At 41.2% G+C, this 22,051-nt stretch overlaps 1 protein-coding gene across 2 annotated transcripts in view; it reads right to left on the bottom strand.

Annotated features, from left to right (window-relative positions):
- LOC129562439 (ras and EF-hand domain-containing protein-like) overlaps positions 1-22,051 on the bottom strand; it is a 149,834-nt gene that overhangs the window by 26,819 nt on the left and 100,964 nt on the right. The window contains exons 2-3 of one of the 2 annotated variants that reach the window (XM_055435520.2): positions 19,638-19,885; positions 5,359-5,943 (exon numbers count right to left, since the gene is read on the bottom strand). In XM_055435520.2, the coding sequence (XP_055291495.1) occupies positions 5,906-5,943; positions 19,638-19,885 (286 nt within the window). In that variant the 3' untranslated portion in view covers positions 5,359-5,905. Of the gene's footprint in view, positions 1-5,358; positions 5,944-19,637; positions 19,886-22,051 lie in introns of those variants that run through there. The other variant, XM_055435518.1, reaches the window with a different exon arrangement.

Here is a 22,051-nt window from a genome sequence, read left to right on the forward strand (position 1 = left end):
GCAGTGTACCAGGCTCCTCCATCCATGGGATTTTCTAGGCAAGAGTACTGGAGTGGAAGATCGCTACTAGCCACTAGCTAAATGAACTCAATGTTCTGGTTACTTTCATTATACCCAGCGTGAGGCTGTATCCCCAGAATAAGAATATGTTTAAAGGAAAAAAATTAATCTTGATAAAACTGATATATCACTCATTACTTGTACTAATTTTTTTTTTAAATTGCCCAGGTCCAAATATATATGTCTTATTTCAAAGGAATAGCTATACCTTAAAGAAAAAGACCCAAGCTTTAAAGGATGACAATAAATCAACAAATAGTTACTAAGATTAGGTACTGTGAGTACCAGTTTTGCTCACTGATACATTAATTTATTGATCAAATATTCATCTGTTGTCTGGCATGTGTGAGACCCTGTGCTATTTGCCCAGGATACATAATCTAGTAGAGGAGACAGACATATAAATGTACAATTATAACACAGGATGATTCACAATTACAATGATAGACAGACATAGGATATAACAGAAGGGGGCTTCCCTGGTGGTTTAGTGGTAAAGAATCTGCCTGCAATGCAGGAGACGTGGAGACATGGGTTTGATCCCTGGGCGGAGAGATCCCTTGGAGAAGGAAATGGCAATGCATACCAGTGATCTTGCCTGGAAAATCCCACTGGACAGAGGAGCCTGCCAGGCTACAGTCCATGGGGTTACAAAAGTGTTGGGCACGAGTGAGCAATTAAACTACAGTATAACAGAAGCACATTTAAAAACAGAGTACATTAAAAAGATTTTACAGTTTGGTTGTGTGAGAAGACACACATGAATCTCCTAGTTGCTAAATATATATGTATACATGTCAGCTTTATGTAGCATTATTAAAGCCTTTTGAGAATTGCAAGAGTGCACACTCAAAGAAAAGAAAAAGGCAAGAGGTACATATAGGACCACGTGGGGGCAAGAGGTACATATAGGACCATGTGGGGGGCATCTGCTCCTTTTGCCTGCCCAGCATCCACTTACTTTGCTTGTGGTGATAGCACCTTGATTTTCTCACTGCTTTCTTCAACTCTCGGTCCATATGATGTCGATAGAAACAACTCCACTCCAAACTTACAGGTTGAGTGCATGGTCCAGGCCTGGCCAGTCAGACCACTGCATTCTTCTGGCCACAGGGAACCAAGAAGACCTAGTGAGATCAATTCCCAGGATTTCTGTGGAGCTGCTGCAGAGAAAGGAGAAGGCAATGGCACCCCACTCCAGTACTCTTGCCTGGAAAATCCCATGGATGGAGGAGCCTGGTAGGCTGCGGTCCATGGGGTTGCTAAGAGTTGGACATGACTGAGCGACTTCACTTTCACTTTTCACCTTCATGCATTGGAGAAGGAAATGGCAACCCACTCCAGTGTTCTTGCCTGGAGAATCCCAGGGGCAGGGGAGCCTGGTGGGCTGACGTCTTTGGGGTTGCACAGAGTCGGACACGACTGAAGTGACTTAGCAGCAGCAGCTGCAGAGAAAAAATCACTCTTTTCTCCCGTAGTTACTCAACAGAATGGGAGTAATCCTGGGGCTGCTGTATGCAGGGGCTCTGCAGGCCCCAACCAGGAGCCACAGAATAAAGCCACTTCTGAGGGAAGAGGGCTGAGATGTGGAGAGAGGCAGACTGATGACATCTGAGTCTCTGGGTCTACTCATGCCAGATTCAACTGCCTAGACTTCTCCTATGTAGTCACAGTTTCACTCTCTCCCTTCCTTCCTCCCTTTTCCCCTTCCTTCCTTTCTCGCTCCTGCTCCGTCTCCCCTTCCCCTTTTCCTTCAAAATACTAGTGTTGAGGGTTTGCCACTTGTACTAAAAAGCTCTAATACAGTTCAGAAGGAACAAAACTGAAAATGTAGGCTTGAGGAGAATGTTCAATAAGAAGGTTAGTACTCCTGAAGCTAAGTGTCCTTGTGAAGAGGTAATGGGGAACAAGATGAACTTAGGATGAACCCCCTGGATGGTGAGTAGTCTCAACATCCTAAAGAGTTCAGAGTCTCTTAGGTTGACAAAACAGAACCAGTGCGCTTTTACCATAACCACATATTTAAAGTATTTCGAAGTCATAGTAGCATCAACCGGAATCAGGCAAAAAGAACTGTCTGGAGGAAATTGCCAGTAATTCAGAGAATGTCAAAGAGGACCCAGATCTGGACCATGGCAGTCCCACCTGAGAAGTATGAACGGATGAATCAGTTGGAATTGGGAACTACTCAAGACCAGGAAGGACAATGATTAATAAAAATGGATATACCTGGACTAAGTTAATCAGGAACTGAATCTACCCAAACAGTCTAAAAACAGTCAGTCTACAGCCAGCTGTTGACAGTATGCTTAGTGTGCAACGGAAGAAGGTAATGCAGTATCTATCACTTAAAGACCTTATAGGCCCTGAGGAGTAGAATAAACTAAACAAACATATTGATTGCCCTATCACATAGGGCTTAAATTATGTAAAAAGCCACCAGTACCACCAACAAAAAAATAAACTTCCTGAAACCTTTAACTGGGCTAAAAACTGCTGTGACTTTAGTCTGCCTTTATGCTAGCTGGGCAGTATTTTTTAACAATGAATCACTCTCAGAAGTGTTAAGTCACTCTGTGGTAATTATTAATTTCTCATTCAGAATGCATAGAGGGCTGAAGTCAAGTTTTCTTAATTTACCAGAAGAACACTACCTACCAGTGTCAGTTCAACTGAATTGGAAAATGCACTCTTTTCTCACTTAATTTAACCTGTTTTAAGAGTTTAGAAAAATATTTATACACACAGACAAAACCCCAACAATATTTAAGAGTAACCAGTCCAGTCTAAAGGAAATCAGTCCTGGGTGTTCATTGGAAGGACTGATGCTAAAGCTGAAGCTCCAATACTTTGGCCACCTCATGCAAAGAGTTGACTCACTGGAAAAGCCTGATGCTGGGAGGGATTGGGGGCAGGAGGAGAAGGGGACAACAGAGAATGAGATGGATGGATGCCATCACCGACTCGATGGACATGAGTTTGAGTGAACTCTGGGAGATAGTGATAGACAGGGAGGCCTGGCATGCTGTGATTCTTGGGGTCGCAAAGAGTCGGACACGACTGAGCGACTGAACTGAACTGAACTGAACATTCATTCTGAAAAAATTAGGCTGTTTCAAGACTAAGACAGATTTTGTGCATAAAAGAAAGAAACTCAACCAGAATTCAGGGGGTTACTTGTGTCTTTAAATGTGCCAAGGAATCAAGGTATATCCTTACATTTCCTCCCTCAGATCTATGGGGTTTGGAGTCCTCCCTGTCTGAAGTATATATTCTTTGATCTAACTTTTTACTTTGACTCCCCATTAAGGAAAACTCTTGCTATCAGTTCCTCCAAGAAACTTTAGTACTTTATATGTTCCTTTGGAACCACAGGGGCACTATCAGAGCAGTAATGAAGCTGATATATCAGGTGGGAATATATTTCAAGGAAAGGCCAATAAAATGTCTTTGAAGGTACAGCTTATTGGAAACTGTGCCCAGTGTTCTAATCTTAGCATAAATTAAATTTACTTGCATTAATTAGCAGGTTTTAATGTCTGCTTTCTTTTAATGTTTTAAATGCATTGAGATTTAATTCAAAGAAGTTCCTGGGCTCTCTGAGACCTAACCAAAGGAAGAAAAACAAGTTCCCTTAAAGATCTGAAGAGCACAGACTTGCAACAATCTCATTAGGCAAGCTTGCAGGCTTATACCAGCTCTCCTCAGGCAATTCAGCAGTTTTGTGTGTTTTTTAGTGGTCATCACCCTGAAGCAGTACCTCTTTCACATAATCCACACATTTGACAGGAATATGTGGAAATCATGTTTAAAGTTCACAGCTTAGTTGAAGTAAAAAGCTGTTTGTTTATTTAAAAGGGCATGTTTGAATTAAGGCTCTGTTGGAATTGCTAACATACAAAAATACTTAATGCTGGGAATTTTAAAAAACTCCAAAGTCTCCCCTCATCACACAGAAAATTTTATTTTTTTATTTTATTTTTTTTCTTTTATTTATTTATTTTTTATTGGAGGCTAATTATTTTACAATATTATATTGGTTGGTTTTGCCATACATTGACATGAATCCACTCCGGGTATACATGAGTTCCCCCTCCTAAAACCCCCTCCCAGCTCCCTCCTCCCTTTATCCTCCCTCTGGGTCATCCCCGCACACCAGCCCCGAGCATCCTGTAACATGCATTAACCCTGAACTGGTGATTCGTTTCATATATGACAACATACATGTTTCAATGCCATTTTCCCAAATCATCCCACCCTCACCCTCTCCCACAGAGTCCCAAAGACTGTTCTATACATCTGTGTCTCTTTTGCTGTCTCGTATACAGGGTTATCATTTCCATCTTTCTAAATTCCACATATATGCGTTAGTATACTGTATTGTTATTTTTCTTTCTGGCTTACTTCACTCTGTATAATAGGCTCCAGTTTCATCCACCTCATTAGAACTGATTCAAATGCATTCTTTTTAACGGCTGAGTAATACTCCATTGTGGATATGTACCAAAGCTTTCTTATCCATTCGTCTGCAGATGGACATCTAGGTTGCTTCCATGTCCTGGCTATTATAAACAGTGCTGCAATGAACATTGGAGTACATGTGTCTCTTTCAATTCTGGTTTCCTTGGTGTGTATGCCCAGGAGTGCGATTGCTGGATCATATGGCAGTTCTGTTTTCAGTTTTTTGAGGAATCTCCACACTGTTCTCCATAGTGGCTGTATTAGTTTGCCTTCCCACCAACAGTGTGAGAGGGTTCCCTTCTCTCCACACCCTCTTTATTGCATGTAGACTTTTGGATGCAGCCATTCTGACTGGTGTGAAATGGTATCTCATTGTGGTTTTGATTTGCATCTCTCTAATTATGAGGGATGCTGAGCATTTTTTCATGTGTTTGTTAGCCATCTTTATGTCTTCTTTGGAGAAATGTCTGTTTAGTTCTTTGGCCCATTTTTTGATTGGGTCATTTATTTTTCTGGAATTGAGCTGCAGGAGCTGCTTGTATATTTTGGAGATTAATCCTTTATCAGTTGCTTCATTTGCTATTATTTTCTCCCATTCTGAAGGCTGTCTTTTCACCTTACTTATAGTTTCCTTTGCTATTATTTTCTCCCATTCTGAAGGCTGTCTTTTCACCTTACTTATAGTTTCCTTTGCTATTATTTTCTCCCATTCTGAAGGCTGTCTTTTCACCTTACTTATAGTTTCCTTTGCTGTGCAGAAGCTTTTGATTTTAATTAGGTCCTATTTGTTTATTTTTTGCTTTTATTTCCAATATTCTGGGAGGTGGGTCTTGGAGGATCCTGCTGTGATTTATGTCAGAGAGTGTTTTGCCTACGTTCTCCTCTAGGATTTTTATAGAATCTGGTCTTACATTTAACTCACTAACCCATTTTGAGTTTATTTTGGTGTATGGTGTTAGGAAGTGTTCTGGTTTCATTCTTTTACAAGTGGCTGACCAGTTTTCCCAGCACCACTTGTTAAAGAGACTGTCTTTTCTCCATTTTATATTCTTGCCTCCTTTGTCAAAGATAAGGTGTCCATAGGTGCGTGGATTTATCTCTGGGCTTTCTATTTTGTCCGATTGATCTATATTTCTGTCTTTATGCCAGTACCATACTGTCTTGATGACTGTGGCTTTGTAGTAGAGCCTGAAGTCCGGCAGGTTAATTCCCCCAGTTCCATTTTTCTTCCTCAAGATTGCTTTGGCTATTCGAGGTTCTTTGTATTTCCATACAAATTGTGAGATTATTTATTCTAGTTCTGTGAAAAATATCGTGGGTAGCTTGATAGGGATTGCATTGAATGTATAAATTACTTTGGGTAGTATACTCATTTTCACAATATTTATTCTTCCAATCCACGAACATGGTATATTTCTCCACCTATTAGCACACAGGAAATTTTAAGTCAGAATTTCTGTATGTGATTTAAATTTGTTAAATTTTAAGATGAAAAAATTTTAATCACAAAATTTTTAAATTAAAATTACAAATAATTATAATGAATCTAGATTATTCGTTTTCCAGTGGTAAATTAGGCAGCACATACACAACCTTGTAACTATTTGGCATAAGGTATGCTGTCACTTTGCTGCCAGAGAGATGGGTTTCTCTAACAGGCCTTTTCCACAGATCTTTCAAGACCTTGGGGACCATGTGTCTGCAATTGCTGCGAATGGCCTCTAGAGGGCAGTGTTCTTTTCACTTAGCATCTTGGTTGTGAGACCAAGTTCTTAAGCAAAAGTTGCAGGAGACTCAAAGGATTATCTCTTTCAGTAAGTAATGTCTTAAGGTTCTCAACTCCTTAGTACCGCTCTTGTTCAGTTGCTCAGTCGTTTCCCATTCTTTGCCACCCCACGAACCACAGCACACCAGGCTTCCCTGACCTTCACCATCTCCCAGAGCTCGCTCAAACGCATGCCCACTAAGTTGGTGATGCCATCCAACCTTCTTGTCCTCTGCCGTCCCTTCTCCTCCTGCCTTCAGTCTTTCCCAGAATCTGGGTTTTTTCCAGTGAGTTGGCTCTTCGCATCAGGTGGCTAAAGTATTGGAGCTTCAGTATCAGTCCTTCCAATGAACATTCAGGACTGATCTCCTTTAGAATGGACTGGTTGGATCTCCTTGCAGTCCAAGGGACTCTCAAGAGTCTTCTCCAGCACCACAGTTCAAAAGCATCAATTCTTTGGCATTCAGCCATCTTTATGGTCCAGTACCTCTGTGGCTTAGAGCAAATCACTTAACTTCTCTGAGCATTAGTTTCCTCCTCTACATAAGGAGGATTGTATTTTAAACTTGGAATGTAGCCACATGGATTAGAGATGATAAAAATAATTAAAGTAATGCTATTATTTATTGAGAAGCTAACATGAACAGCCACTATGTAGGAACTTTAAAAGTGATGTTTCACTAAGTTCTTCCAAACAGTGCAGATATTACTACTGTACCTTTAGATATAAGAAAAGTGTTCAGAATAATCAGGAATGTGACCTAAGTCCCACACCAACTCAGTGGTGAACTGGATTTATCATTCTAGCATATAATACATGCTCCTAGAAAACTGCCTTGTGCATAGTAAATTCTGGTAATTTTTAACTATTTTTATTATTCTTGTTGCAATAACTATTAAATTTTACATAACTGGTGGTTTCAAGACATGAAAGTTTGAAATATTACTTTAAGATGACTTAAAATAGATATAAAAATCTATTATCCTAGTTGATCAGATATCATTTTTCCCCAAAGTATATTTGAGAAATGCCAAAAGGAAGATTTGCAAATAAAAGTTTAATGTCAATTAAATGTGAAGAATGCTGTGCATTTTGTTCTTCTCTTGGAGATTCACAGGATTAAAGACTCTGAGATGTCTCACAGTGAAGAACACTACTCGTCTAATTTAACCCAAACTTTTCAAATGTATTTGCTGAAGAAATTCTTTCTTCACATAAAATTTATGAGCATCTCTTGTAATTAGTGTTCTGAGAAAAACGTGGGAAAAAAAATGAATCTATCAAAATTCCTCTTCCAAGTCAAGCATGTAATGTTTTGACAGGTTTTCTTTTTCTGTTAATTCAACTCCCTGCTGTGGATGTGCTGTGAAATGTCAGGGCTGCCAATAAAATCTTTCTGACACTCAACTGTTAAATCTAAGTTTTCCTCAGGCTCTTCTCACAACAGCACTGACATTTTTTCTACTTCTCTTCACAGTGTACTCACAGGTAAAATCTCAACACTTTGCTGAAACTCCTGCTCATAGTCTTTCTTAGATCCCCTTAAGGACCTTGTCTTTTGTACCATTCAATGATCTATAAAGCTTCACTGACTAATTTAAACTTCATTGCTACTTAATTTGCTATATGCTTATCACTCCACAATTAAATTGTAAGTTGCATAGTGTCTGGAACTATGCATTGCACTTCTGCGAAGCCCTGAAACAGCATGAACACAGTGCATTGCTCATTCATTGACTCAACAAATATGCACTGAGCATGTCCTGTGGGCCAGGTACTGACTAAGTGTTAGTTGCTTAGTCATGTTTGACTCTTTGCAACGTTATGGACTATAGCCTGCCAGGCTCCTCTGTCCATGGAATTCTCCAGGCAAGAATACTGAAGTGGGTTGCCATTCCCTTCTCCTGGGCATCTTCCTTGCCCAGAGATTGAACCTGGGTCTCCCACATTGCAGGCATATTGTTTACCATCTAAGCCGGGGTTTAGCAGGAACCCAGCAAGGCCATAAGTATTCTAGTGGAGCTTTTATTGCACTGGAGGAGACAGATAGTGTTCAAATAAGCACATAAAATGATGTCAGATAAGAATCAATGGTATGATGCATAAGGGCATGTGGAAGAGTATATGAGAAGTCACATTAGCTTGGAAATGCCTCTCTAAAGAGGGACTATTTAAGCTGAAATCTGAATAACAGGAAAGAGCCAGCTATGCAAAGAGAAGGTCAAAAAGAAGAATGTTCTAGATGAGAAGAAAAAGTGAGGACAAGGGCTGGAGGTTGGCTAAATTTGCTAAGTTAGGGGAATAGCAGGAAGGCCAGTGTGGGCAGAGCCTGCATAAGAGGTCAGAGTAATCACTGTAAGATCGAGTTAGAGTGGTGGGTACAGGCTAGAATGTGGTAAGGAATTTGGACTTTAAGTCCTATGGAAGCCATTGAGCATTGAAGACACAGGAATGACCTAAGCATCTTTTTATAATGCTAAAAAAGCATTCTGAGAGAAGAACTACACAAAAAGGGTCTTCATAACCTGGATAGCCACACTGGTGTGGTCACTCAACCAGAGCCAGACATCTTGGAGTGTGAAGTCAAGTGGGCCTTAGGAAGCATTACTATGAACAAGCTAGTGGAGGTGATGAAATTCCAGCTGAGCTATTTCAAATCCTAAAAGATGATACTGTGAAAGTGCTGAACTCAATACGCTAGCAAATTTGGAAAACTCAGCATTGGCCACTGGACTGGAAAGGGTCAGTTTTCATTCCAATCCCAAAGAAGGACAATGCCAAAGAATGTTCAAACTACCACACAATTGTACTCATTTCATATGCTATCAAAGTGTTTCTCAAAATCCTTCAAGCTAGGCTTCAACAGTATGTGAAACGAGAACTTCCAGACAATACAAGCTGGATTTAGAAAAGGCTAGGAACCAGAGATCAAATTGCCAACAACAACTGGATCACAGAAAAAGCAAGGGAATTCCAGAAAAACATCCACTTCTGCTTCATTGACTACACCAAAGCCTTTGACTGTGTAGACCACAACACACTGTGGAAAATCTTAAAGAGATGGTAATACCAGACTACCTTACTTGCCTTCTGAGAAACTTGTATGCAGATTAAGAAACAACAGTTATAACCAGACAAGGAACAATGGACTGGTTCAAAACTGGGAAAGGAGTTCGTCAAGGCTGTATATTGTCACCCTACTTATTTAACTTCTATGCAGAGTACATCATGTGAAATGCCAGGCTGGATGAAGCACAATCTGGAATCAAGATTGCCGGAACAAATATTAACAACCTCAGATATGGCTATTATACAACTCTAATGGCAGAAAGTGAAGAAGAATTAAAGAGCTTCTTGATGAGGGTGAAAGAGGAGGGTTCAAATGTTGGCTTGAAACTCAACATTCAAAAAACAAAGATCAAGGGATCCAGTCCTATCACTTCATGGCAAATAGATGGGGAAAAAGTGGAAACAGAGACAGATTTTATTTTCAGGGGTTCCAAAATCACTGTGGACAGTGACTGCAGCCATGAAATTAAAAGATGCTTGCTCCTTGGAAGAAAAGCTATGGCAACCCTAGACAGCATATTAAAAAGCAGAGACATCATTTTGCTGACAATGGTTCATATAGTCAAAGTTACAGTTTTTCCCAGTACTCATGTATGGATGTGAGAGTTGGACCATAAGAAGGCTGAATGTCGAAGAATTGATGCTTTCGAATTGTGGTGTTGGAAAAGACCATTGAGAGTCCCTTGGACAGCAAGGAAATTCAACCAGTCAATACTAAAGGAAATCAACCTTGAATATTCACCGGAAGGACTGAGGCTGAAACTGAAGCACCAATACTCTGGCCCCCTGATGTGAAGACCTGATTCACTGGGAAAGATTCTGACTCTGGGAAAGATTGAAGGCAAGAGGAGAAGGGGGCAACAGAGGATGAGATGGTTGGATGGCATCACCGACTCAATGGACATGAGCTTGAGCAAACTCCAGGAGATAGTGAAGGACAGGGAAGCCTGGCGTGCTGCAGTCCATGGAGTCACAGAGTAGGACATGACTGAGTGACTGAACAATAACAACAAGGGAGGTATGAGAGGGCAGTTATAGGCTTCTTTATTTATTTAAAAAATATTTATTAATTTATTTGCCTGCATCGAGTATTAGTTGTAGCACACAGGCTTCTCTCTTGTTGTGGCATGCAGGCTCATCTGCCCTGCTGCATGTGGAACCTTAGTTCCGTGACCAGGGAGCAAACCTGCATCCCGTGAACTGGAAGGTGCACTCGTAACCATTAGATCACCGAGGAAGTCTCAACAGGCTCTTTTAGCAACCAAGGCAAAACATGATGGTGACTTAGAAAAGGGTGGTAGCAGGAGAGACAAGGATGTGGACAGACTAGGGAAGTACTTGAGATAAGGAGTCTTGCTGGGTTGAGCAAAGTAATTAATGGATGGTGATAATTCCTGCCTGGGGCTATGTGGGAGACAAATGACTCAAGGGTAAGGAAAGGACGGGAATCACAAATCCTTTTTGACCATGTTAAGGTTGAGTGGGGTTCTCAAGGCAAGTATACAGAAGTGGTTTGGCATTCCCTTCTCCATGAACAGTATGAAAAGGCAAAAAGATAGGATACTGAATGAGGAATTCCCCAGGTCGGTAGGTGCCCAGTATGCTACTGGAGATCAGTGGACAAATAACTCCACAAAGAATGAAGGGATGGAGCCAAAGCAAAAACAATACCCAGTTGTGGATGTGACTGGTGATAGAAGCAAGGTCTGATGCTGTAAAAGGCAATATTGCATAGGAAACTGGAATGTTAGGTCCATGAATCAAGACAAATTGGAAGTGGTCAAACAGGAGATGGCAAGAGTGAACATAGACATTCTAGGAATCAGTGAACTAAAATGGACTGGAATGGGTGAATATAACTCAGATGATCATTATATCTACTACTGTGGGCAGGAATCCCTTAGAAGAAATGGAGTAGCCATCATGGTCAACAAAAGAGTCTGAAATGCAGTACTTGGATGCAATCTCAAAAATGACAGAATGACCTCTGTTCATTTCCAAGGCAAACCATTCAATATTACAGTAATCCAAGCCTATGCCCCAACCAGAAACGCTGAAGAAGCCGAAGTTGAATGGTTCTATGAAGACCTACAAGACCTTTTAGAACTAACACCCAAAAAAGATGTCCTTTTCATTATAGGGGACTGGAATGCAAAAGTAGGAAGTCAAGAAACACCTGGAGTAACAGGCAAATTTGGCCTTGGAGCACGGAATGAAGCAGGGCAAAGGCTAATAGTTTTGCCAAGAGAACGCACTGGTCATAACAAACACCCTCTTTCAACAACACAAGAGAATACTATACACATGGACATCACCAGATGGTCAACACTGAAATCAGATTGATTATATTCTTTGCAGCCAAAGATGGAGAAGCTCTATACAGTTAGCAAAAACAAGACCAGGAGCTGATTGTGGCTCAGATCATGAAATCCTTATTGCCAAATTCAGACTGAAATTGAAGAAAGTAGGGAAAACCACTAGACCATTCAGATATGACCTAAATCAAATCCCTTATGATTATACAGTGAAAGTAAGAAATAGATTTAAGGGTCTAGATCTGATAGATAGAGTGCCTGATGAACTCTGGACGGAGGTTCATGACATCGTACAGGAGACAGGGACCAAGACCATCCCCATGGAAAAGAAATGCAAAAAGGCAAAATGGCTGTCTGAGGAGACCTGACAAATAGCTGTGAAAAGAAGAGAAGTGAAGAGCAAAGGAGAAAAGGAAAGATATAAGCATCTGAATGCAGAGTTCCAAAGAATAGCAAGGAGAGATAAGAAAGCCTTCCTCAGCAATCAATGCAAAGAAATAGAAGAAAACAAGAGAATGGGAAAGACAGGAGACCTCTTCAAGAAAATTAGAGATATCAAGGGAACATTTCATGCAAAGATGGGCTCGATAAAGGACAGAAATGGTATGGACCTAACAGAAGCAGAAGATATTAAGAAGAGGTGGCAAGAATACACAGAAAAACTGTACAAGAAAGATCTTCTCAACCAAGATAATCACGATGGTGTGATCACTGACCTAGAGCCAGACATCTTGGAATGTGAAGTCAAGTGGGCCTTAGAAAGCACCACAATGAACAAAGCTAGTGGAAGGGAAGGAATTTCAGTTGAGCTATTTCAAATCCTGAAAGATGATGCTGTGAAAATGCTGCACTCAACATGCCAGCAAATTTGGAAAACTCAGCAGTGGCCACAGGACTGGAAAGGTCAGTTTTCATTCCAATCCCAGAGAAGGCAATGCTAATGAATGCTCAAACTACCGCACAATTGCACTCATCTCACACATTAGTAAAGTCATGCTCAAAATTCTCCAAGCCAGGCTTCAGCAATACATGAACCTTGAACTTCCTGATGTTCAAGCAGGTTTTAGAAAAGGCAGAGGAACCAGAGATCAAATTACCAACATCTGCTGGATCATGGAAAAAGCAAGAGCATTCCAGAAAAACATCTATTTCTGCTTCATTGACTATGCCAAAGCCTTTGACTGTGTGGATCACAATAAACTGTGGAACATTCTGAAAGAGATGGGAATACCAGACCACCTGACGTGCCTCTTGAGAAACCTGTATGCAGGTCAGGAAGCAACAGTCAGAACTGGACATGGAACAACCGACTGGTTCCAAATACGAAAAGGAGTACGTCAAGGTTGTATATTGTCACCCTGCTTATTTAACTTCTATGCAGAGTACAGAGGAACGTTGGGCTGGAAGAAGCACAAGCTGGAATCAAGATTGCTGGGAGAAATATGAATAATCTCAGATATGCAGATGACACCACCCTTATGGCAGAAAGTGAAGAGGAACTCAAAAGCCTCTTGATGAAAGTGAAAGAGGAGAGTGAAAATGTTGGCTTAAAGCTCAACATTCAGAAAATTAAGATCATGGCACCTGGTCCCATCACTTCATGGGAAATAGATGGGGAAACAGTGGAAACAGTGGCAGACTTTATTTTTGGGGGCTCCAAAATCACTGCGGATGCTGACTGCAGCCGTGAAATTAAAAGACGCTTACTCCTTGGAAGGAAAGTTATGACCAACCTAGATAGTATATTAAAAAGCAGAGACATTACTTTGCCAACAAAGGTCCGTCTAGTCAAGGCTATGGTTTTTCCCATGGTCATGTATGGATGTGAGAGTTGGACTGTGAAGAAAGCTGAGCGCCAAAGAATTGATGCTTTTGAACTGTGGTGCTGGAGAAGACTCTTGAGAGCCCCTTGGACTGCAGGGAGATCCAACCAGTCCATTCTAAAGGAGATCAATCCTGGGTGTTCATTGGAAGGACTTATGCTAAAGCTGAAACTGCAATGCTTTGGCCACCTCATGCGACGAGTTGACTCACTGGAAAAAACTCTGATGCTGGGAGGGACTGGGGGCAAAAGGAGAAGGGGATGACAGAGAATGAGATGGCTGGTTGGCATCACCGACTCGATGGACATGAGTTTGAGTGAACTCCGGGATTTGGTGATGGACAGCGAGGCCTGTTGTGCTGTGATTCATGGGGTCGTAAAGAGTTGGACATGACTGAGAGACTGAACTGAACTGAAGGTTGAGTGGTTATAAGATATCTGCTGCTGCTGCTGCTGCTGCTAAGTCACTTCAGTCGTGTCCGACTCAGGAATATGTCAATTTTACCTGATTGTGAAGCTCAAGAGAAAGGGCATACATTTGAGAGTCACTGGCACAAAAACAGTATTTAAAATCATGTGACCATAATGAGGTCACCTAGGGTGAAAATGTAAACCCAAGGCACCTCAAAATTTGGAAGTTGTTCAGGAAAGAGAAGTTAAAAAAAGAAAGAAAGGAAGACGGAGAGAAAGAGAAAAGGAATACAAAATGGTAGGCAGAAACCCAGGAGAATGTTGTGTAGAAAAGTCCAAGAAAATAAAGTGCAACTGAATGAAGAAGTAGTCAGCTGAGCCAATGCAAAGATGAGGACGGCGGAGAGCCACGGTGTCGGCCACCATGGACGCAGTACGAGCAGGGTCAGTGGCGTGCTGGTGACTAGAGCTGGGACGATGGGGCTGAAGGAAGAAGGAGAGGTGCGGACTAACAAGCATTCAAGGAGACAAACACTTCAAACACTTTAGCTGTGAAGAGGAGCACAGAACTGGGGCAAGAGTTTAGAAGGGACATGCAGTCAAGAAAGGGCTTCTCCCCGACCCAGAGACAGGAGATACTAGACTTTATTTATATAGAATCAGAAGGAAGGATTGATAATATAGAAAAGAGAGAGACTAATTAAACACATATCAGTTCAGTTCAGTTCAGTCGCTCAGTCGTGTCCGACTCTTTGCGACCCCATGAATCACAGCACACCAGGCCTCCCTGTCCATCACCAACTCCCAGAGTTCACTCAAACTCATGTCCATCGAGTCGGTGATGCCATCCAGCCATCTCATTCTCTGTCGTCCCCTTCTCCTCCCGCCCCCAATCCCTCCCAGCATCAGACTCTTTTCCAGTGAGTCAACTTATCGCATGAGGTGGCCAAAGTATTGGAGTTTCAGTTTCAGCATCAGTCCTTCCAATGAACACCCAGGACTGATCTCCTTTAGAATGGACTGGTTGGATCTCCTTGCAGTCCAAGGGACTCTCAAGAGTCTTCTTCGGCACCACAGTTCAAAAGCATCAATTCTTTGGTGATCAGCTTTCTTTACAGTCCAACTCTCACATCCATACATGACCACTGGAAAAACCATAGCCTTGACTAGATGGACCTTTGTTGGCAAAGTAATGTCTCTGCTTTTTAATATGCTATCTAGGTTGGTCATAACTTTCCTTCCAAGGAGTAAGCGTCTTTTAATTTCCTGGCTGCAATCAGCGTCTGCAGTGATTTTGGAGACCCCAAAAATAAAGTCTGACACTGTTTCCACTGTTTCCCCATCTATTTCCCATGAAGTGATGGGAGCAGATGCCATGATCTTAGTTTTCTGAATGTTGACCTTCAAGCCAAACTTTTCACTCTCCTCTTTCACTTTCATCAAGAGGCTTTTGAGTTCCTCTTCACTTTCTGCCATAAGGGTGGTGTCATCTGCATATCTGAGGTTATTGATATTTCTAGCGGCAATCTTGATTCCAGCTTGTGCTTCTTCCAGCCCAGTGTTCCTCATGATGTACTCTGTATAGAAGTTAAATAAGCAGGGTGACAATATACAACTTTGACGTACTCCTTATATATCTTTATTTAATTATTATAGATTTTAAAATATATTTGATTCAAATTAGACTGAATAGGAAGTTGTTTTCCAACACGAGTATAATCCCGGCAATCTCCAGGAAATAAAATTGAGGGGCAATAATAATAATAACAATATTAACATAACTTGCATTGAGGTCTTGTAGCTTATCTTGCCAGAGAGGGCAATGGCACCCCACTCCAGTACTCTTGCCTGGAAATCCCATGGGTGGAGGAGCCTGGTAGGCTGCAGTCCATGGGGTCGCTAAGAGTCGGACATGACTGCGCGACTTCACTTTCACTTTTCACTTTCACGCATTGGAGAAGGAAATGGCAACCCACTCCAGTATTCTTGCCTGGAGAACCCCAGGGATGGGGGAGCCTGATGGGCTGCTGTCTATGGGGTCGCACAGAGTTGGACACGACTGAAGAGGCTTAGCAGCAGCAGCTTATCTTGCTGGGCCAGGCATCATTTCACATGCTGTCCATATACACTGGCTTCTTTATTCCTCCAAATAACAGTGATTGTTCTCATGTTACACTTAATGAGGAAACAGAGATATGCAGAGATTAAGTGACTTGTTAAGAGTTGTGTAAGCAGTAAGGGATAGAACCAGGTGGTGGTGGTTTAGTCGCTAAGTCATGTGCGACTCTTGTGATGCCGTGGACTATAGCCCTCCAGATTCCTCTGTCCATGGGATTCTACAGGCAAGAATACTGGAGTGGGTTGCCATTTCTTTCTCCAGATAGAACCAGGATTCCCACTCAAATAATCTACCTATGAAGCCTTAACTACCAGGATAAACTGGTAAATGGTGTGTTGGTGTTCCCTCAGTTCATGATGTATTTTATGGTTCACCTCCTTTCAGTTACCTCTTCTTTCTCTCAAGGTATGTGGTTATAAAAAAGGGTTAAAAGGAATTGTTTTTCAATTCTTTCTTTCGATGAGGCAATGTCATGTGATAGTCAAATCAATTAGATGTGGGCAGCAATTCCATCAAAACTATTCCTTTCAAGGTATTTTATAAATACTTGCCACACATTAAAATACAATTTTCAACAGTGAGTATATATTTTTTCCATACAAGTATTTCTTCTATAAACACATTTGATACACATTTATATACTACTTTAATGGCCAAATGGTATTCAACTGTTGAGACATATCACCATTTACTTAACCTTTCAAATATATACATATGTGTGTGCTTATGTACTTACAGAAGTTCAAGTTCTTGGCAGAAAAATAGAAAATACAGCTTAGCAAAAAGAATTCCATCTATCCTATCATTTAATAAATATTATTGAGTGTCCATTTTACATCATGCAACCATTATAAATCATGCTTTCTAATGCTGTTTAAAAGCATGGGGAAAATCATGATGGAAAACTGCAGGAAAACTATATGGAAAGCATGTGAAAAAAATAAGTAAAAAACAAATAAATCACACATCCACACACCACATGAGCGAGAGGGAGAAATGTAAGCAGTAGTTATTATTTCCAGGTGGTGAGATATTAAGGATAATTTTTATTTTCTTCTGTTTGCCTTTCCCCCTTATTTTCTATAATGAACATACATTACTTTAACACTCAGGAAAAAATGTTAGTTCAAAAATTAAATATTTCTACATATTGCACTGAGGGCACATGCATTATCAGATATCTAACTTGCAGCTAAAACTGAATCCATTAAGATAGTAAGGTGTAGAGAATAGGAGGACATTTTTATTATTTCAATTACTCAGTAATAATGCTCCCAATCATTCCACTGCCTGGAACACTGTTCAGAGTGTGCATATTTCTGTGTGTGTTTTGTGGCATTACAGAATCATCCAAGATAACTAGTATATATTTAACAAATGATAGACAATTAACATGGAGCTTCACTTCTTGCCACTAGGTCTACTGAGCAGAGAAAGAAATAGAGAAGGAGATGCAGGAGACATTTCCAATGGAAAAAAGTCCCCTAAACTATAAGTAAAAAATTGCTCCCATATCCCTTGGTTCAGGCTATCCCTTTAAGATGTACTTTTTTCTTTCTTTCCTTTTAAAAAATATTTACTTCTTTGACTGTGCTGACTCCTAGTTGCTACATGCAGGATCTTTAATGGCCACATGTGAACTCTTAGTTGCAGCATATGGGATCTAATTCCCCGACCAGGGATTGAACATGGGCCACCTGCATTGGGAGTGTGGAATCTTAGCCTCTGGACCAACAGTGAAGTCCCTAAAATGCATTTAAAAAAATCTTAAACTTCTTATTCTGAAAATTTGTAAATATACTAAAAATATGTACATCTGAGTTCTCAAAAATAGGTACAATAAACCCCATGATTCCATCACTAATCTTCAATAATTATCAACATTTTTGAGAATTTCCTTTCTACTTGCTTATCTTATGTCAACTAAAAAAAGATGTACAACTTGAGAGTTGTGAGGTAAGTTTTATTTGGGGCACAATGAGGACTGCAGCCCGGGAGGCAGCATCTCAGATAGCTCTGAGAGACTGCTCCAAAGCGGCAGTGGGGGAAAGTCAATATATAAGGTTTTGGTGAAGGGGGAGTTCAATACTATGAAGCACTCATTTTACAAAAGGTTTCTGATGTCACCATGAAGGGATTTAGATATGAGGAAATGCAAGGATTGAGTCGTAAAATCTGTTCCTAAAAACATCCAACTATCTAAAGACCTGTCCCACTGGATTCCCTGGAGCACAGAGTACCTCACTCCACCCTGAACTCCCTCAGGGATTGTTGAAGGTCAACAGCTAGAGCAGCATGAGGTTCAATCTCCGTAGAGACAGATGGCAAATGCCTTTGTTGTTCAGTCATTGGCAATGCTCTTGGTAAGTGCCAATTTGTAGTTGACACTTACATTAGTAGAAAACAATAATACTTGTGAACAGGAAAACTAAACTTGTAGAAATATTTTTAAGCACAAATCAAAAAAGAAATAGTTAAAACCTCACTATGCAGACCTGAAAAGCTTTCCAATGCCTGCTGATGCAATTACCACCTTTCCCATCCAGTTTGCCCTTCCTGCCCAATAGTTATGTGAGTGTATTATTACATGTGGGAAATGGAATAACTAAAATAAAGCAAGCAGCAAACCAGGAACTGGGAAGCCACAAAACAGAACTGGGCTTCCCCAGTGGCTCAGTGATTAAGAACCCACCAGCCAATGCAGGAGACTCAGGTTCCATCCCTGGGTCAGGAAGATCCCTTGGGGGAGGAAATGGCAACTCACTCCAGTATGCCTGCCTGGGAAGTCCCATGGACAGACTAGCCTGGCAGGCAAGAGTCAACATGACTTGGCAACTAAGCAACAACAACAACAACAAGAGGACAGAACTGTAACAGGAAGGCAAGAAGGAAGGCACAACTTTTGAAAGAAGGACACAGCCCAAGGACACAACATAAACTGAATCAAATGGGACCAAGATGGCAGACAAGACTAGACTTTGATCCTCAATCAGCAAGTGAAATGACACACCCAGAGGCGCCATGACCATTCCAAGGCACTATCAAAAGACCGAGGAGTGGGCAGTGGTCCAATTCCTGGAAATCTCCACCCCTTCTCCAAAACAGACAAAATAATCCTCCCACTCATTAGCATATAAAATTACCCAGCCTATAGAAACTAACCATGCCACATTTTGAGGCCCCTGCACCCACCCTCTGCAATGGTCCATACTCTGTCTGTGGAGTGTGCGTCTCTCTGAATCTGAATACATCCATTTCTTACTTATCACTTTGTCTCTCACTGAATTCTTTCTGAGATGAGACATCAATAACTTGAGCTTCATTAGGTCCTGAAACCAGGTACCATGAGTTTTGGCTGAGTTCAAATCCCAGCCATGTGGGTTCGAGTCCCAGACAGGATTCTGGCTGGATTTGAGTTCCAGCACAAGGGTTCAAGTCCCAAGCTGAGATAAACAGTTTCAGAACTGGAGGATTAGCAAGTTATCATCTGGGGCAAGTGTGGCCGAGGAGACGGCCTGGGGACAAGCCATCAACAGGCTGGGCAGTCCTGTCTACTGAAGGTCACAACACAGGGTTAAAGGTGCACTATCAAACTGTCACTGGGTTGTACCTACCCAGACTGTTGTCACTGCTCGTGGGCCAGGAGGCAATTCTGTCCCTCAGCTTCTTCTTTTTCCAGGAGTTATCTGACTTCTCAGAAAGGCCTATTTCCTCCTTCCTGATTTCTCTGATGAGCTGCATACGGCACCGTGTAAAATCCTGAAAGGAAATCTTCCCATTTTCATCAGTGCCCAGTTGGTTCATGATCTCTGCTACAGACTCTTCCATATTCAATTGGCGACAGACCATCAACAAGTCATTTCTACAGAAGGGAGTTGAACAGAACAGCTTGTTAGGAGAGACATTTGAGCTAGAGAAAATAGTTAATAAAAAAAAAAAGTATTTCTTGAACATATCCACATGTAGGAAACCTATGTCCACCTTTCTCATTGCTTCTGGGAAAGTGTGCAAAAAGATCTGTTTCACCTGGGTTGTTCTAGACAAGAACTCTATTATTATTTGAAAGAGAGAGGTAACTTTAAATCTTTGTTCTCTTTTTTCTTCCCAGTGTCCATATCCTTTCCTCCTTGTCTTTCTTTTGAAATTGACAAAGCACCTTAGATAGCACTAATCTCACCATAATATAAAGTTTCAGAACACAGGAAAGATACTGTTGCCACACTTGTCAGAGTTGAAAATCTAGACAACTTGTAAAAGGAACACCAAAGACTTTCATGAGCTTGATTTTCAGTTTTCTGGACCAATCAGCTAATTTTAGTACTTTAAAATGTTATTTAATCTCGACTTTCATGACTCAGTTCAGTTCAGTCGCTTAGTCGTGTCCGACTCTTTGTGACCCCACAGACTGCAGCATGCCAGGTCTCCCTGTCCGACACCAACTCCCGGAGTTTACTCAGACTCATGTCCATTGAGTCGGTGATGCCATCCAACCATCTCATCCTCTCATCCCCTTCTCCTCCTGCCTTCAATCTTTTCCAGCATCAGGGTCTTTTCCAATGAGTCAGTTCTTCACATCAGGTGGCCAAAGTATTGAAGTTTCAGCTTCAATATCAGTCCCTCCAATGAACATTCAGGATTGATTTCCTTTAGGATGGACTGGTTGGATCTCCTTGCAGTCCAAGGGACTCTCATGACTCAGTGCTCCAAATCTTTGTTTTTTTTTCTGATTTTCCTTGGGTATTTTCTACATTCCCTTCAGCAATTAGCAAACCTTAAGCCTTAAAGCAGGGATCAAACTCCCAAATGTCTTCTAAGTCTAGGACATAATATAAATGGGTAAAGTGGGTGGTGAAGGACAGGGAAGCCTGGTGTTCTGCAGTCCATGGGGTTGCAGAGTCGGACACGACTGAGCAACTGAACAACAAAAATGGGTGGATCTAAGACAAGAAGAGTTGGAATCTGTGGCTAGACTAGGGAAGTACATCCAACATACAGGTTTTCAAGTTGAAGAAAGAGAAAGGAAAGGAAAAGAATAAAAAGGAAAAGAATAGCACTATGCTGGCCAAGAACATTTATCTGGAGGAAATCATTTGACTTGCTTTTTTCTTTCCTTCTAAACTCTTCGGGAAAATACTTTGTTCAGATTACTCTAACCCTAAGACTCAATAAAAGTCAAAGGATTATGAACTTAAGAGCTGGAAGTAAGCTATGGTCACAAACAAACCTAATTAGTGTTCCTGTTTCAATATACCACCACATTCAGTCATCTGGAGACCTGGAGACCATGACCAATTTGATATTTATCAACATAGGAGATGAAAGAGATGCAGCTTCCATCCTCGGGTCGGAAAGATCCCCTGAAGAAGGAAATGGCAACCCACTCCAGTGTTCTTGCCTGGAGAATCCCAAGGACAGCAGAGCCTGGTGGGCTGCTGTCTATGGGGTCGCACAGAGTCTGACACGACTGATGCGACTTAGCAGCAGCAGCTCCTCATACTGGTCCTGTGTGTCTAACTTATCATCAAATTTGTTCTGTCCCTGAAATGCTTTTATCTTTACTCTTTACTATGCTTTTTAATATATATAACACTCTCCAAGACCTTCTCAGTTTATACCAGGACTATTAATTAGATTCTTCAGCTGATCACACTGCTCCCATATGCCATCCCATTTTCATGTTTCATAAAGAATTTTGACACACAGCTACAAGTTTTACTTTGTTTTTATGTCTGAGTATACATACACACACTCACATAGACATATGGAAGGTAGTATGGTAGTTTAAATTAGTCATAAGTTTTCATTTTCTGGTATAACCATTACACATCCAAACCCTTGCCTTGCTCTTGGAGATAGGGACACTCATGGTAGGTGTGTTCTTCCCCATTCTTTTAATATCAGACTTGACATCCAACCTAGCCTCTGAGATGTATGTGTTTACCCAGTTAATGCCCAGTTGGGCTAGTCCCCTTTTGCTTCTGCCATCATTAAGACAAGAACAACCCATAGTGAGTATTAACCCTCTAGC

The sequence above is a fragment of the Moschus berezovskii genome, chromosome 9 (assembly GCF_049115385.1).
Source record: "Moschus berezovskii isolate FMDL1 chromosome 9, NW_MosBer_1.0, whole genome shotgun sequence".
NCBI classification, from domain to species: domain Eukaryota; kingdom Metazoa; phylum Chordata; class Mammalia; order Artiodactyla; family Moschidae; genus Moschus; species Moschus berezovskii.